The 17913-nt window shown below is 41.8% G+C and overlaps 1 protein-coding gene across 4 annotated transcripts; it reads right to left on the bottom strand.

Annotated features, from left to right (window-relative positions):
* Positions 1–3009: 3009 nt before the first annotated feature.
* zc3h7bb (zinc finger CCCH-type containing 7Bb) lies at positions 3010–15972 on the bottom strand. 4 transcript variants are annotated; one of them, XM_030754758.1, is made up of 21 exons: positions 15830–15972; positions 14845–14906; positions 14710–14746; positions 14205–14402; positions 13821–13979; positions 13514–13654; positions 13389–13431; positions 13070–13302; positions 12666–12951; positions 9181–9236; positions 8943–9042; positions 8573–8734; positions 8246–8451; positions 8051–8151; positions 7690–7871; positions 7380–7459; positions 6401–6648; positions 6185–6290; positions 5914–6022; positions 4848–4981; positions 3010–4458 (listed from the first exon to the last, which is right to left on the bottom strand). In XM_030754758.1, the coding sequence occupies exons 2-21, from the start codon at positions 14901–14903 to the stop codon at positions 4423–4425; spliced, it is 2676 nt and encodes an 891-aa protein (XP_030610618.1). In that variant the 5' UTR covers positions 14904–14906; positions 15830–15972; the 3' UTR covers positions 3010–4422. The 4 variants fall into 4 exon arrangements, with proteins under 4 accessions (XP_030610618.1, XP_030610617.1, XP_030610619.1 ...); XM_030754757.1 differs by having other exon boundaries at positions 15653–15966; XM_030754759.1 differs by having other exon boundaries at positions 15823–15960.
* Between the last annotated feature and the right edge of the window lie 1941 nt (positions 15973–17913).

Raw genomic sequence — 17913 nt, 5'->3', positions numbered from 1 at the left:
TGCATTATACTAATTATGAAGGTTTATGCAGTCATTATGTTTGCGGAGAGGAATATCTCAGTTAAAAGGCAGGAGACACCCTGCATTTAGCTGCATGAAAGGCCTCAGACTGAAGAACAGGCTCCGCGTGGGACGTTTTGTAAGATCCTCGTAGACACGTGTGAATAAGATCGTTAACCTTTTGGGGTGGGGGGCAGTCAAACCGGTTTGTAATGAATCCTGACACCGTTAAGTTTCGGTGCTTCACTTTTTGACTCCCACTAATGTTAGGGTGCTTTAATTAAAGGAATAAAGTCCATATGCATACATATTTTTTTTTCTAAAAGTTTATTAAATGCTTTCAAGAGATTTGGTCCACGTGTGTGATCACTGACTTCCAACCAGGGAGGAGAAAAGAGAAAACAAAGTCAAGAGGAAAAACCAAAAACAACAAAATGTAAAAATACAGTACAAAAAAATAAGGAGGACTTGTTTTTTCTGCTTCTTACATCCCTGGTTTCCTCATTCAAGTTGAAAACAATTCTAATAACCGAAAAAAAAAAAAAAAAAAAAAGTTCTAACCTTCTGAAAACGGACTCATTCAGTCTTTTGTAGCTGTGTAGGTGTGCGTTGGTGCTGCGACACACACGACACAAACTTTATCGGGTGGGGGGTGCAGGAGGGGCAAAGAGGGGAGGATAGCTCACGTGAATATTGTTTTTGTTGTTTCTGAGCAGAAACTGGGGAGCATGTAACTTCATTTCACTGCAGCAGATCCATCAAAATGAAGTGCTCAGATCAGGATGCTCAACTTTAAAGTCAAGTGACATTCAGGAGAAGCATGCACGCATAGCAACAAGAGAAAAGACCCCCTTTACTTCCACATCTGATGTTATGAATGAGCAAATTTGGTTGTTTTTTTTTGTCAAAGTCTGTCACACTCGATAAGTTTGTGTCATGATTTGCCTGCTTTTAACAGCACACACAGAACACGCAGCAGACATCCATCTGCCTCTTTGTTTCGCTGCGTGCGTCTGACCTGGAGGAGGGAGACTCACCTCAAATGTTCTGCTTTCTTCTTTTAAAAAGCAGATTATATATCAATTTTAGTCTAAACTGGCCAAATAGGATTGAAAAAAGAAAAAAAAAATAATATCTTCTGATTTTCCTGCTACAGTACATTTATTTATCATTCTTCAGCTGGTTACTTTATTTTCCAAACCAGCTTTTTCCATCGAACATTCGGGTGAGCATCACTCTCCTTACAACCGGTCCCATTTAACTCCCTCTAAAAACAAGATGAGAACACATTTCTGACCACAGCACACTTTCCCACAGCCACAGAAAAAAAAAAGACAGCCCATCATCTCTTATTTAGATTACCTTATAAGGGTGTCTAAGTATTATAATAAGTATCAGGTATCATATACTGTATATAGTAAGGAGGATTATACAATAAGGGTATGTTATCATCTTATAGGTGAAGTATATTGAATAAGGCGCTATATGGGAGTATATAAGCCTCTGCGTATGCATTAGTTTACAGATCTGTCCTTGCCTGGTGAATCAGTTCAACCGAAAAGGCAAAGCAAAGGCAGTGAGCAGTGAGTTCTGCTGGTAGGATCAAGCTGAGACACTGCAAGAAGGAAAGACGTTACAGTATATATACTTTAATAATCAACTATCTAGTTTTACCCTTTGGCCCTACAAGCAGATCTCAGATATAGCAGTCATGTACTACCGAGAGCCTACAGCTGGGTGCTTTCTGCTCACTGCCCCCCAAACAGAGCTGCGCACTAGCTGCATACACAGACGCATATTATATTCATACATGGATACATATATAAAGAGAGAGTTATACATTGCAATTAACATACATATATCAATAGCATATAGAAGAGAAATTGAAATAGCAATCATTATAGTCATCATATTCATCATAATTCTAGGAGCAGTAGTAATACAATCCCTTGAAGAAGCTAATAAGAGGGGCTGTTCCAGACAAGGCCCAATCTGCTGCCGTGTGACCAAGAAAGACCGACACGTGATCTGCATTTCTGGTTCAGCTCGGGCCGATTAGCCGTCTAAATTCTGCTTTCAAACACCGCAGGATTCGGTATCATAACTGGTCAGCAACATCAGAAAACACATGCAAAGTTTGATGCTCTCACTCTCTATAGGTCTCGTCTTTGCTCCTCTTAACCGCAACGTTCTCCAGTACTAGTAGCGCGAAGGACTGGAAAATTACAGTATCCTGTAAATCCAGTTTAAGCTGTTCTGATTGTGGAGGAAGAAAAAAAAAAAAAAAAAATGAACAACTTCAAGTTGAATGACTTGTAAAGAACTGTAAATATTTAACCCTCTAAGTGATCCGTCTCTCCACATTCAGCCCCTTTCGTCTAACCCTGTCTGGAACAACCCACACAGAAGGAAAATCTTTAAAAATAAAAAGAATCTGTAAAAAAAAAAAAAGTATTCACTATAGTCATCTAGTTCAGCGATACAGGTCATATAGCAATACCTCAATAACAAGAAGTTCTATGTAATCAATACAGGTTTTCAGGTTATATATTTATTAAGCTTAACTGCTAAGTTATCAATTATTATTAGTAGTATAGCATTATTTGTAAATATGTATAATATGTATGTATCTGAATATAGACATACCTTCATCGTGTCTATCCACATTAAAGGCTAGAATAAGATGGCAACAGATATCCTGCCTGTGTGTGTTTGTGTCACATGGGGTGTTGTTTATAGGCACAATATGTGGTGTGAATTCTTTCCCTGTCTCGAGCTAGCAGGCTTCCCTCAGCGGGCTACCGCGTTAGCCGTCGGGAACAGAAACATCTGGGTGCATATAAGGAGCGCAGGTCTCCATCTGAAGGACGCGGGATCGCGACTGGTTTGTAATGACCTCAGTTAAACTGAAGGAATACCGACTTGCCCTCGCATTCAAATTTCCTTTCAAATAGAAAAATATATTCTCAATCATCGTTAACATTCTGTATGTTTAAATTAGTATATCTGGACTTGTCTTTTCTTGGAGTACTACAAAGCTTTTTTTTTTTTTTTTTCCCCCCACTCCTACAACTCAAATATTCTGCATGAGCAACATTTTCCCTTTGCTTCGGTTCAAGTGAGGTCATTACTTTTAAACCAGCCATCTGCCGTCTGATCCATTGCAAAGAGCAGCTCCAGCTGGGATTGAAGTGCTGCAGTCACTTCTCGGTAGTTCTCCTACACCAGCTTCACCCGTCTGTCAGCTGCATGCCAGCACAGTATTTTATGGTGAACATCCCCTCGAGGACTCCGAACCATTAGCCTTATGTAATTTAATCCAGGTGTTTGATCAGCTATGTTGTGAAAGCATCATTTTAGCCCCCGCTTTTGCCAACCTGAGAGGAAATGACATGCAAATTGATTCTCCTATGGGCAGAAGGTAAAAAGGTAAGAGTGTGTGTGTGTCTGTGCTCATCCCACGCAAGAACAGTTGGTATGATTACACAACCAGCTATTAAGGGGCCTTTTTTAATCAAAGAGGGGTGTGAACTGTAATTACACAAGTTTGGGGGCATATACTTACATACATTCTACCACAGCAACGTTTTAGATGACTAATTTTCCTCTTTATGAAGGCCAATGAAGGCATTACATTCATAGCTTTCTACCAATATGGCAGACAATACAACAAGGAAGTGTTACTCTCCTTGGAAGGAAGAAAAAAAAATAATGTTCAAAATCAATTTAATTTGTTCTGATCCTCTCACTGTATCCCCACAAAGGAAGGAGAGTAGGATTTGGTTGTTGCAGAGCTCAGCGAGGCATGTCCACCAGAAACTCTTTTTTTCCAGTGCTTTACAGTTTCTTCAGTTTTGACAGCCGTTACAGCACTGAGAGTTTTTGCACCCCAAAGTGGTGAGCGTTTATTGGGTTTTTGAACTATCAGCAAGAAAAATGTAAGAGCTGCGACCAGCGCGCCCACCCAAGAATTGCTCCAGTGCAACAAGGATTTAGGAAAGAAAAACAAACAAACAAAAAAACAATGGTTTCTGGTGGACAAAGCTGCTGGGAAACACTTATTTTATTCAATGCAAAACAAGTTGTCTGTGGAATTTCTGTGGTACAATCTGCTGAGGGGAAAACTAAAGGAGTCGTATGTGACTGCAGCATGGTAGGCAAACAAAAGACTAAAGACCTACACTGTATTTACAAAGCTTGAATTGGCTCCCGCGATTTGTGTTTTGTGTGTAAAATGTTTGTGTGAGGGTGGGTTCAATCGTTTTTTATTTTGTGTCAATCTGCTTTCTTGCTGCTGGCTAGATGTTAGAGTAGATCAGACCGGTAAGACGACAAACTGTTCGGTTGTAGCTGGTGTGGCATGCCCATCTCTCCGTATGCAGTTCAGCGGCGATCGACTGCTTCTAGTCAACACAGCATCGCCTAAAGGTCGTCCCCATCCGATAACTGCCGGCCTCCCTGAAATGATACAAGCTGTCATGTCACATGCCAATAAGCTGCACCGAAGTGCCAAAAACTGCAGTTCATCAAGGGGCCACTTGAGCCTGGCTCCAAACATGATTCAACCCCCACAGACTTCAACATTAAAAAATAATTAATAACATTAACAGCTTTGTAACCTTTCCTACCATTAGCTGATAACTTAATAGTCTACCCTCTCGTCCTTATAGCTCAAAAAAAACCAAAAAAAAAAAAACCTCAGAACCTCCCAAACAGGTCAGATTAAAGCTTCAACCAGAAAATAAATACTTTGTCCATCTTTTGTGTACAGTGTATAGTTTCAATACGCTGCTCATCTGATTTTGCCTAAGAGATTATTGGATATTAACATGTTTTTAACCACTTACCATGCCTTCTGTGTAATCTGCTGTTATGGTGACCTGCTTATCTTCTGGGGGTGGGGTCACAGCAGAGTTATCCAAACGTCTACTCTGATTGGTGAGCTGCAGCCACAATTCATACATCTGTTGCATGTCTCTCACTAAAGATGATGGGAGGGAAGACAGAAAATTACTATCAGTAACCTTGAAGATGGCTATCAAACACAACCAGTGCAAGTGGAGTACAAAAAAAAAAAAAAAAAAATAGAGGCTTTTATAGAGGTTGTAGTTGAGGGCAAAGAGACAGTGGATATGAAAGCATGATAGGAAAATTAAATACAAACCAAATTAATTGGGAGTGATATCAGAAAAAAGCCTTAGCTGTACAAAAATAGCATTAAAGCAAAATAAAACTACAATTTGCCAGTGAACACACAAAGCCTGAGGCTTATGGAATAATGTGCTCTGGATAGATTTTTATCTTACTACAGTAACAGTAGACGTGTTTGGTGCAGCCCAAAGACAGAGTTTCACAAAGTTAAAGTCAGTGAATACAAGTCTGATCAGTCTAATCTGAACAGTATGCATTTATGTGAATCTTAGGTGACATCGCTCTCAACTTGTGACCAACATTAACGTTTTTGTGGAGCAGATGCCAATACTTCAACAATACTTCAACTTTTCTTTGAAACAGCCGAGCTAAAATTATTCAGCAAGTCATTGTCAAAGTTGGTGGACAGTTAGACTATTTAAAAGAAGTTACTTCAGCTAAAGGCTGCAATACTTTTTAGGTCAAGGGTGTACTTACTTTTCAATATTTTCAATGGATAAAAATAATCTGATCCTTATCTGCTGCCACTGCATTAAGGGGATTAAATGTTTTTGTCCCAGTTGGCAAAAAAAAAAAAAAAAAGGAAAGCCAACAATTTCCATTTGACTTTTTCACACGACAAACTCAACCCTGAATCAGTAATGACTTAATCTACATCTAAAAGGTGTTCAGTGGAGATCACACAACATTGCCTTTGTATATTTACGAGGTCTTAATGGACTGATCTCAGTACAGTTGTCCTAGGCTGAACCAAATTCTTACAGCTGTTGTTTTTCATGTACGTCCAGACGTCCCTCTCCTCAAGACTGTGGGCGAAAGAGCAGTTCCCAATATAGTGGCACTTCTTCTGCTTCATCACATGCACGCACATCTGGGTGAGACATGTAAAGCAAAGGTTACAGAGTGAGTTACAAAAATGCCTGCGCCCCGAGGCAAAAACCAGTCAGCTGGATTCTGCATGTGAGAGGTGGAGGGGCAGAAAGAGGGTGGAGTAAATATGGGCCGAAGAGGAAAGACAAATAGAGGAACTCACGTCATATTGCTGTGGATAGGTGCGGGAGAAGGGGAGAGGCCGGACAACAACCCACTTCTTCTTCTCAAATGATTTTACCAGCAATACTCTGCGTTCTTTTGTCCAGCTGAAGAAACGGAGAACAAACAAGGGAGCCTTAAAAATACAGTTTTTCATGTCATTCCACTTGATAGATCTTCTGAGAAAACACACATGCATGCGCGAACGGGACCTCACCTGTGCCGTGCCTTGGCAGTACAGTACTTGAGGTTCTTATCCGGCTCGTTGACCTGACCTTCTCTCCAGCACTGACCGCACACAAACTTCATTTTCAGGTTGAGCGGGCGCCCTCTTCCTGCTCCTAACCCACTGACTGGACCTACGCCGCCACCACCCATGCCATCTCCTCCTACTCCACCACCACCCCCTATTCCCCCCAGCCCTCCCACAGGTACGCTGCTGCTCGGATGGGGTATATGGATAGGCTGAAACAGAAGAAACAAGATATTAACTCTTTAAATATGAGAAAACTGAGGAATGAGTATATGCATTATCCCTTTTGCTAGAAAGCCACGCACTTACAGGCACCCATATTTCCATTACCCCAGTTCCTCTTAGCTGCTCCAATTTAGGGTCTAACCAGGAATCTTCTTAAGCTATGTAACACACTGGAAGCAATTCACAGCGGTGTGGGTACCAGAAACCACAGAAAGTGGATGACAATCCGCAACAGCGAGTGACTACGGGCAAAATAACTGCTAGTGACAGGAAGTGGGTGAGACCCAAGATAAACTTTTCTCAACTTCCAAGCAAGTGACTGAAGCAACTACCAATGAGAGTGAAGAATACCACAAATTGACATATGACCTGGTAGTAAATACATTAGACGGTCACCGAGGCAGCCGGCACCTGGAATGTCTGCGAGCGTCTAGCTGCCAGCTTAAAAATGATCTGCGACGGGCAAATCGCTTCCAGTGTGTAAGCAGCTTGTTAAAGTGTCTGAGTGATGATTAAAGCATGAATTCTAACCACCACATGCCCAGTTATAGATACCAAAAAGGTCACTGTAATAAATATTAAAAAAAAACAACACAAGATGCAAAACCCATCCAAAGTGAATTTAAGACAATTCAATAGTTGTAAACGTATTTAAGACATTTTAAAACTTTTTAAGAACTGAACAAACTAACTATATCAAACGGTGTCCTGGCCTTACCTTCTGCTGCTTCTGTGCATTCTGCTCCAGCCGCTGCCAGTGTCTCTTGGACTCCTGCACCATCTCTTCATGGGTGATACCTACAGGAGATGCCACAGCTCAGTGAAAACATCTTTTACTAGATACTGGGTTAACAGTTAGTGTTGATTTTCATCACATTTACAACAGTACCATTACCACGACAACATATAAATGCAGCAGACAACTGGCAAGCCCCAGCTCTACTATTAATCACAGAAACACTGTTTACTGGATTACATTTAATATTTTGAACAATTTAAAATTGCAGCTATGTCTGTGTTCTACCTACCAGTGTCCTGCTGCAGAACCCAGCATTTGAGCTCTATAACAGAGTGAGCAAAGGAGCAGCTGTCCTCGCGCTGGCAGCCATAGCGGACCTCATGCCGGCAAATATCAAACTGGCAGAGGGGGTGCAGAGGACGCACCTTACTGTAGCGCACATTGGCTGACCTCACCACGTGCACCAGGCACCTGCAGGAGAGAAATGAGATTAAGGTACATGATGACACACTTGTATCTTTTCAGTACAGAGGGAGGCTTTTGCCACTTAAACATAAGAATTTAGTTAGAATTTCATTATAAGAAGTTAAACTGATTAGAAAACTACCTACTTCAGCAATATGAAGACACAGAAACCCCATTACACTCACTTGTTATCGTCGAACGGGTGTCGAGCGGTGAGGTTTGAACAGACCGCCAAGTTTTCTTTGCTGCGTTTGCTGATGATGCGAGGTTTACTGTCAAAACATTCCTGTTAAAAAAGAAAGTTAATTAGTCAAGCTCGACTTCCACATTTCCAAAAGTCAAAGTCTAAAGAGGAAATGTGTCACAGACTGTGGTCTGACCTCACAGAGGAACATGAACATGCCCATGTGGAGCTGCAGCAGTCTGGTGACGCTCAGTGCCCGCCGCTCCGTGCTGCCCAGTGGATCAAACAGTAGCTCTCGGCTCAGCGCGCCCTTCCTCTCCTGAGTCCACACATCGATCTCCTCCTGGCAGTACGCAAATGTACAGTTCTCCCCATACTGGCATTCCTGACGCTCCTGTACCTCTGTGGGACCCAGAGAGAGAGAGAGGGGATGTTCAACGGAATATAAATGTAATAGTGACTAAACTGCAACTGTGTCTGATGGATTAAATTTTCCAACTTTAGCTTCCAATGGGAAACATACCCTTACAGAGTACAAAAGCCCCCAGGAAATTGTTCCGTGCAGGCCGGGGCCGAATCCTCTTCCAGGTGGGGTCTTCTGAGTTTTTAAGGCGACACAGCAGCACATCTCTTTTACAGCGATGTGCTGCCTCTGGCTGGTACTTGTAGTCCATCACTCGTGGACCTGTGAGTAAGATGAGGAAAAATGAAAGATATTGCTCCTCTTAAATGATCACTAAGTGGCCCGTCTGTTAACAGCAAATGAGGGTGAAAAGTGCCAAAACAATGTCTGGTACTTCCTACATTACACACAGTGATGCTGCAACACCCCACTGTGAACATTCAGAAAATTTAGGACAAAGGATGGCATGTCAGCAGTTGGTAATACCAACCTATTCTGCTGTAACAGGCATGACAGGCCTGCCGAAACTCGTGTGTAGCAGCCAGAGGATTCCTGGAGAGCAGTGACAGGTTGGTTCCTGCTGGACCATTCTGAAGAAGAGAATGAGGAGAGGTCATATAAAAAAAGTTAACTAAATGACATAATAAAAAAAATATCCCCCCCCCTTGCAACACATGTCGAGAAAACAACTGAAAGAAAAAAAAAACCCAAGTATGAGTTATACTTACTGCATGTGCACTGTGGTTGCGCATTCCAGGGATGAAGCTGTGAGACACTCGTCCCCCTGAAGAACACCGACACAAGGACACTGATGTCAGACACTCACATTGTAACGGTGCTGAATCACACTGTCTGCTGATGATGCATACAGTGCCTTGCGAAAGTATTCGGCCCCCTTGAACTTTTCAAACTTTTGCCACATTTCAGGCTTCAAACATAAAGATATAAAATTGTAATTTTTTGTGAAGAATCAACAAGTGGGACACAATCATGGAGTGGAATGAAATTTATTGGATGTGTCAAACTTTTTTAACAAATAAAAAACTGAAAAGTGGGCCGTGCAATATTATTCGGCCCCCTTACGTTAATACTTTGTGGCGCCACCTTTTGCTGCAATTACAGCTGCAAGTCACTTGGGGTATGTCTCTATTAGTTTTGCACATCGAGAGACTGAAATTCTTGCCCATTCTTCCGTGCAAAACAGCTCGAGCTCAGTGAGGTTGGATGGAGAGCGTTTGTGAACAGCAGTCTTCAGCTCTTCCCACAGATTCTCGATTGGATTCAGGTCTGGACTTTGACTTGGCCGTTCCAACACCTGGTTACGTTTATTTGTGAACCATTCCATTGTAGATTTGGCTTTATGTTTTGGATCATTGTCTTGTTGGAAGATAAATCTCCGTCCCAGTCTCAGGTCTCTTGCAGACTCCAACAGGTTTTCTTCCAGAATGGTCCTGTATTTGGCCCCATCCATCTTCCCATCAATTTTGACCATCTTCCCTGTCCCTGCTGACGAAAAGCAGGCCCAAACCATGATGCTGCCACCACCATGTTTGACAGTGGGGATGGTGTGTTCAGCGTGATGAGCTGTGTTGCTTTTACGCCAAACATATCGTTTTGGATTGTGGCCAAACAGTTTGATTTTGGTTTTATCTGACCAGAGCACCTTGTTCCACGTTTGGTGTGTCTCCCAGGTGGCTTCTGGCAAACTTTAAACGAGACTTTTTATTGATATCTTGGAGAAATGGCTTTCTTCTTGCCATTCTTCCATAAAGGCCAGATTTGTGCAGTGTACGACTGATTGTTGCCCTATGGACAGACTCTCCCACCTCAGTTGTAGATCTCTGCAGTTCATCCAGAGTGATCATGGGCCTCTTGGCTGTATCTCTGATCAGTCTTCTCCTTGTTTGAGATAAAAGTTTAGAGGGACGGCCGGGTCTTGGTAGATTTGCAGTGGTCTGATACTCCTTCCATTTCAATATGATTGCTTGCACAGTGCTCCTTGAGATGTTTAAAGCTTGGGAAATCTTTTTGTATCCAAATCCGGCTTTGAACGTCTCCACAACAGTATCTCGGACGTGCCTGGTGTGTTCCTTGGTCTTCATGATGCTCTCTGCGATTTGAACAGAACCCTGAGACTATCACAGAGCAGGTGGATTTATACGGAGGACTTGATTACACACAGGTGGATTCTATTTACCATCATCAGTCATTTGGGACAACATTGGATCATTCAGAGATCCTCACTGAACTTCTGGAGTGAGTTTGCTGCACTGAAAGTAAAGGGGCCCAATATATTGCACGCCCCACTTTTCAGTTTTTTATTTGTTAAAAAAGTTTGACACATCCAATAAATTTCATTCCACTTCACGATTGTGTCCCACTTGTTGTTGATTCTTCACAAAAATTTAAAATTTTATATCTTTACGTTTGAAGCCTGAAATGTGGCAAAAGGTTGAAAAGTTCAAGGGGGCCGAATACTTTCGCAAGGCACTGTATCTCAGGTTCAAGCCACCTCCCTAGAAACTGTGCTTTGGCATATAAGCAAGCTAAAATCATTGTATTGGGTCAAAATTAATTCATGTGCATCATACAATCCCCTCCAAAAGTATTGGAACAGTGAGGCCAATCCTTTTATTTTTGCTGTAGACTGAAAACATTTGGGTTTAATATAAAAAATTTAAAAAAATCAATACGAGAAAAGATCAGCATGTCAGCTTTTATTTCCAGGCATCTACATCTGGATCTGATGCACAGTTCATTAGTTAGCACTTTAGTCTGAACACACTTTTTTTTCCCTCGAGAGCAAAAGTATGGGAACAGAAACTTAAAACAGATTTAAATGAATAAGACTTAATATTTAGTTGCAAATCCTTTGTTTACAATAACCGCATCAGGACTAAACTTTTGCATCCTTCTTTTGTGATGCTTTTCCAGGCTTTCACTGCAGCCTCTTTCAGTTGTTTGATTTTTACTCCCTTCAGCAGGTAAAATGCTCTGTATGGTTTAAGTCTCCAGATTGACTCTGCCAGTCTAAAACCTTCCACTTGCCCCTGATGAGCTCCTTTGTAGTTTTGGCAGTGTGTTTTGGGTCATTATCTCGCTGCATGATGAAGGATCCTCCAATCAGTTTGGTTGCATCTTTCTTTAAATTGACAAAATGTTTCCGTAGACTCCTGAGCTCACTGCACTGCTGCCATCATCAGTGAAGATTAATGAGCTCGTCCCAGAAGAAGCCACGCAAGCCCAAGCCATGACATTATTTCCACTGTTTCACAGATGAGCTTGAATGTTTGGGATCATGAGCAGATCCGTTTTTTTCTCCAAACTTTAGCCTTTCCATCACCTTGGTAACAGTTCATCGTTGTCTCACCAGTCCATAAAATTTTATCCCAGAATTCCTGAGGCTTGTCTCTGTATTTCTTGGCAAATTCCAGCCTGGCCTTCCTGCTGTTCTTGATAATTAATTAGTGGTTTGCATCTTCTGATGAAGCCTCTGTATTTTTGTTCATGAAGTCTTCTGCTAACAGTGATACCTTCACTTCTGCCCTCTGGAGGTTGTTGATGTCACTGACAGCTCTCTGGTTTTCATGTTGGTCATTCCTCTAACTATAACTGCACAGGCAAGACCCAAATCTGAACCTGAATCTGAGTGTAGACATTGAGCACTATTTATTGTTTGAATAATCAATGTAACAGGACACACCTGGGCAACAAAACACACCTATCAGTCACATGTTCCAATACTTTTGCTCACAAGAAAAATGGGTGGGTTCAGACAAAAGGTGCCATCTTCTGAACTGTGTATCAGATCCAGATGTAATTACTGGAAATAAAAGCTGAGATGTTGATCTTTTGTCTCATGTTGGATTTTTCTTTTTTTATGTCAAACCCAAATATTCTCAGTCTACAGCATAAATAAATAACCTCACTGTTTCAATACTTTTGGAGGGGAGTGTATGGGTACAGGGATATTGTCTACACTGTACTTAGATCATAGCTGGGATCCTGATCGACATGCTTTCATTCTTGCAGCTGCACTAAGTAATTTTAGGTGCAAACCATCAGATTAGAGTATACATACATGAGCATTTCACATGGTTAAGCCCTTTGCAAGATTTCTTAGTTTAAATGCTCTCCTCACAACAAATTTTCTTAGATCAACCCGTGTGCCAAACAACTAGACTGTTCATGAAAACATTCCCTCTGTGCTCACCAGGGAGAGTGTACTCAGACAATGAGTCGAGTCCGCCAGCGGCGACTCCTGCCTTCCCTTCTCCTTCCATAGACATTGTGGAAAAGCCTCCCAGTGCGTCCTGCGCCTGGGTGGAGCCCTGGTCCCGTAGCGATGAGTAAGGATCCAGAGGGGGCATGTCACTGATCGAGGAGCTAAAGAAGGCTTGGGGAAGCTGGGATGAAGGGGGTGGAAGGCTGGGTGAGTAAGGAGGCCGGAGACCAACCGCTGTGTTCGGGAGGTTTGTAGGGATAGCACCCACTGGACTCTGGAGGGCGACACAGGAATTTGATTAATTAAGCTCATTTCTGATGAAATAAAAAGATCAGAAATGGCTACCCAGTACAGTGGCAGTGCCGAGTGATTTCATTTTGTCCTTCACTCACCTCACTGACTTTCTTGGGAATGGATTCCAACAGGCTGTCCAGCTCATCCTTCATGATGCTGCATTCATCCATGTGCTCTGACACCGGGACAGAGTATTGCATGGGAGGCACCTGGCTGCTGGGGCTCTCTGACAAGTCAGTGCACGACGTTACCACAGTGGTCGCTGGGTCATCACTAACTGGAATAGGAGTGGCCAAAGGAGCGGGGATGCACTGTGCGCTGGAGAGGTCAGCTGAGAACGAGGAATGAGGAAGCAATTAGAAGCAAGCGGGAGCCTGGGGTGAGCAGATAAGTTCTACATGTGCCAGTTTGCCATACCTGGTGTGATGTCACCCAGAGATTCAATTCCATTGGAGGACATCTAAAGAAAAGAGGAAACCATCAGGCTCTCATTAAGCTATCACATTATATTACAACTTCTGTACAATGACGGCAGCACCTACCTCTCCAGTGGGTGGGGAAGTCTCCCCATGACTGTCACCTTCTGTGGCTGTGGACTCTGTCTGTGGGCTGACGTAGGCTTTACGACCCTTCAGTCCCAGTTTGTTGGCTAGATCCTGGGCCAAGTCACTCACCTGCCTGTCCTGGAAGATTAATTGAACACAAAATCAGACACTCGGGATAAGTAAAAATAGCCATGAAATCCTCATATTTGTAACATAATAGTCACATTCTATTCCACACTTCTGCATTTATAACTACACAAATTTTAAAATTACACATCTTTTGTTTTAAGTGGTGATGACATACATTTGGTGCTGTGAGGAGACACTTGGTTCCACACGTGTAAGCCTCTCTGAGCTGTCCCATCTCCCTCAGACAGAGTGCTTTGCGGTACAGAGCCCTGCGACTTCCTTCTGATACGCACAGTGCACTGTCACAGTCCTGAACACCACGCTCATACTCCCTCTGAGTCAGAAAAACATACCCAAATAAACAATACTGCGAACAAAGATCATTTTATTAGGAAAAATTACACAACTGTATAATAATAATTCTACACAAACCTATAAAATTTTAACTATAGGTTTATTTGAGACTCCATTCTCTACAAATTTCTAGTCATCCACAAGAACATCTTGAAGTACTTCTGCAGGTAACACACCCACCCTGCATCCCCCCAATCTTTCTCACCATTTGGTAGTAGGCAGCAGCCCTGTTGACATAGAGGCTCTCAAGCAGCTCGTGGGGGATGACAAGAGCCTCAGCCTGGGCGTAGCGAGCAACACTGATCCCCTCTCCATACTGTTGGGTTGCTTGAAGCCAGTCTCCATCCCGAAAACATGAATTCCCTTCATCCAGCAAGTTACACACCAACTGAGTCAGAAATGCCTGTAAAAGAAAGTGTAGAAAGTGGGTAAAACGATTAAATGAGGAGTGAAATAAAGTGACACAAACCAAAATAAATAAATAGAGAGGTAATATTAGATGGGTGGAAAGACAGGAAGAAAAGTAAAGGAATGGATAAAAAGAGGAATGAGTGACAGACTGAGTTCACGCCTTGGACCTGATAAAATTAGAACAAAATGTGAGTACAGTCATGTGGAGGCATGAATGTAAATACTACAGAAGCAAAAATGCTCATAAGGAAGCTCCAAAATACAAACAAACAAAACGGGTAAAGTAGATGAGCACATACCTCATAGCTCTCTGGCTCTGGGAAAGGCAATGAAGACCTGTGGAAAGGAAAGGAGAGGCATCAGAGGTCTCCACATGAAAATTTTGTGCGCTTTGCCATGAAATTACTGATCATCTCTAAATATTTCTCTCTTACTGGATAAAGCTCATTGCCCTCTGAATCTCCTCTCTTCTTTTCTGCCGTTCAGGATCCATATCCTAAACATGAAGACAAAATTGACTTGCAGCTTTTTGTTTGTTTGTTTTTTTTTGTACAACAGTATTTAAAGTTTTGACAGCTACAGTCAAATAACCACACAAGCACCGGCATCTGCTGCACAGCTATGTCCCGTCCTACACCGAGGCCTGCCTGTAACACCAGCCAGACAAACAGCGGGGTCATGAAGTGGTGAAGCTGGCTGCTAACTGATGTTAGTTGGGTTAACATTTAGCGTAACCTGGAGATGATCCTGTACGGCAAGAAATTGCATTGTTTATCGTACAAACCGCGGATTTTTTTAAGGGAGGCATTTAAGCGCCCCACAGACATTTTATAACCAAAACAATACTGGGACTATGATGAAGTTAGCTAACGTTAGCATGTTATGTGGACCTGTTTCTCAGCTTGTGGTGCATGCTACCTAATTAGATATGAATATATAAGGCAGGCAGCTCGTGTCGGGTCAGCTGTTAAGTCGGAAAATAATATCTGAGTTTTCGTGCCGGTTCTTGGGATTAGTCAGTGAACGAAGCTAGCTAATTCGGCTAAATGCTAATCGCTATAACGTAGCTGTACTGTTTACTCCTTGTAGAAGTCACTTACGCCGTTATCGTCTCATTTAGGTAGTTGGGCTGGTACATATAAGACGACACTGCATGAAAACCAGATAAGTTATCTAACTTAATTTCTAAGTGGAAATAAAGCTAACAGCTAACCCATGTCCGGACTTAGCACGGCAACTCACCGAGAGTTCAGATCAGAGATGCCTTCACGGAGCGTTAGCGATAACGGTCAGAAAAAGCAGCCAATTATCACTCGATAACCATGCGCATATCTCTGCGTTTAGTGTCCCTGTCATTGGTGTGTGGACGGAGCACGACTTTTCCAGCTACTGCTACGGCTGCTGGTACATACAACTCACTGGCTGCCGCGGCTAGCTGTTACGGCAACAAGTATCCACACACAGGAGGCCTGTGGCCGCAGGAGGGCAGCAACAACTGTGTCACTGCTTCCGTCATTCGCCGTTTGCCCCACAATGTTGGCATTTACGGTGTTATACAAAAAGTCTCCAAGGAGCCAGACTTTCAAACAATAATGTGGTCTTGAGCAATAGTTCTCCAGGCTTTCCGAAGGTCTTTCGAAGTTTGTCTTTGGACATTGGCTGCTTTTTTTTTTTTTTTTTTCAGTCCAGTTCTTGCACTTGACCATTTTCGGAGGAATGTTATTTTTGTTTGTTTAACACTGACCTATGAATCATTAAAGCATAAAAAGGCAGTTGTTCCCATTTCTTCAGTTGGATCTGTGAAAAATTCCAAACATAACACAGTTTGACAGGCATCTTTTTTGCACCAAGAAGGTGATTCCCAAAGAGCTATTTGGTGAAAACGTGGCATATCTCAGCATGGTGTGCAGTGCATCCTTTAAAAAAAAAAAAAACTGAACAAGTCAAGGACAAAAGAAAAAGTTTAAAAACTGTCTAGAAATTATTCTTAAGGTAAGCATGAGATATGCCAAAATACACAAGAACTGGACTAAAAATCAGCAAATCAACAGTGAGTGTCTCCAGCATCTGTAAAGCACTGTCTGTCATGGTTTAGGGCTGTATTTCAGCCAGTGGTGTTGGGAATCTTGTTAATATTGAAGGAATTATGAATGCAGAAAAGCGTAGTCAGATTTACTGCCAATGTAGTAAAAGCATACCTGGAAAGAAAAACACACAATGGAACAGTATCAGTCATGGATTGGCCTCCCCAGAGCCTGGACCTCAACATTATTGAAGCAGTGTGGTTTCATCCTGACAGAGAACAGAACAAAAGGCAGCTAATATCCAAAGAAGAGCTTTGAATGTCCTTCAAGAAGCCTGGAGAACTGTTCCTGAAGACTGCTTAAAGAAATGACAAGAAAGCTGCCTCAGAGAGTTCAGGTTATACTGAAGAATAAAGGTGATCATACCAAAATATTAATTTTCAAGTTTGTTGGAATTGTACAAACTCTATTTTAGCTTTATTGTATACATGTGTTTCCATTTATGTTTGTACATGTTTCAAGAAATCATTGCACCTATTTTCCTACTTTCCTAGCAAAATATAAAAAGAAATGAGAGGGGGTCAAGATTTTGCACAGTATTGTATATACTTTATGCACCCAAATCACACTATTGTTAACATTTTCAATTAAGAATTGTGTGAAGACTAAAAAAAGAAAGAAAAACTTGCAAAAAAACTAACTAGCAATTTGTTTAAGTCAAGCATCCAGCTTAGAATAAAGTAAAATATTACAAATCAACAAACACAAAAGGAATTTATAGGTAATAAATAAATATATAAAAGACTAGTGTCTTTGTGCCTCTTCTGGATGACCTGGTTGATATATATACATATATATAAACTCAAATTAATAAAAACATGCAGCAATACATATATACATTTTTATCTACATACAATTTGGTTCCATGGGCTATTTCTGCTCATGAGGTCATCAAGGAGGCTGTGCTCGAGCTCCTTAGGGGGCTCACCTAGACATTTGGAGTCATTATCCTTGTTTTCCTCACAGAAGCGGCTCTTAGCCGTCTCCACCTGTACAGGTGGTGTCTTTAAATTCTGGCATGAAAGGGTCAGAGGTCTGCATGCGTGGGTCACCTTCTGTCCTGTCAGTACTGTGGGTGTCCTTTGAGGAGGTCTTTGGTTTCCTGAACTTTCTAATAAAGATGGTAAAGAAATCTCTTGCACATTGACTTACAAAGCAAAACTAGAGCTTGCAAACATTTTACAAATTCCTCAAACAACCCTGAACTTCCTTGTAGAAACAAAGAACATTTCAGCTATTTTAAGAATAAGAACAATAATAACTTTATTGATCCCAGAGGGACATTCATATGTCTGACATACCTCATCTGCTAGGTATGAATTATTTTCTGTATCTTTCCATTTTACAATGGAGAGAGGAGTCTTCCAGTCTTCCAGTGATATTATGTGTTCCATAAAGATGTTATAAAGTGGATGATTA

The sequence above is a fragment of the Archocentrus centrarchus genome, chromosome 19 (genome assembly GCF_007364275.1).
Source record: "Archocentrus centrarchus isolate MPI-CPG fArcCen1 chromosome 19, fArcCen1, whole genome shotgun sequence".
Lineage (NCBI taxonomy): Eukaryota > Metazoa > Chordata > Actinopteri > Cichliformes > Cichlidae > Archocentrus > Archocentrus centrarchus.
Note: the sequence above shows the minus strand (reverse complement) of the source record. Positions and strands in the feature narration are given on the sequence as shown.

What these genes read in the sequence shown, in the direction of transcription:
- zc3h7bb (XM_030754758.1), bottom strand. Translation starts at nt 14,903, where the DNA reads ATGGATCCTGAACGGCAGAAAAGAAGAGAGGAGATTCAGAGGGCAATG. An exon ending in CTGCTGCCTACTACCAAATG is followed by an intron (nt 13,980 to 14,204) that starts GTGAGAAAGATT and finishes TTTCTGACTCAG; the next exon opens with AGGGAGTATGAGCGTGGTGT. An exon ending in GGCTTTTGTACTCTGTAAGG is followed by an intron (nt 8,452 to 8,572) that starts GTATGTTTCCCA and finishes TGGGTCCCACAG; the next exon opens with AGGTACAGGAGCGTCAGGAA.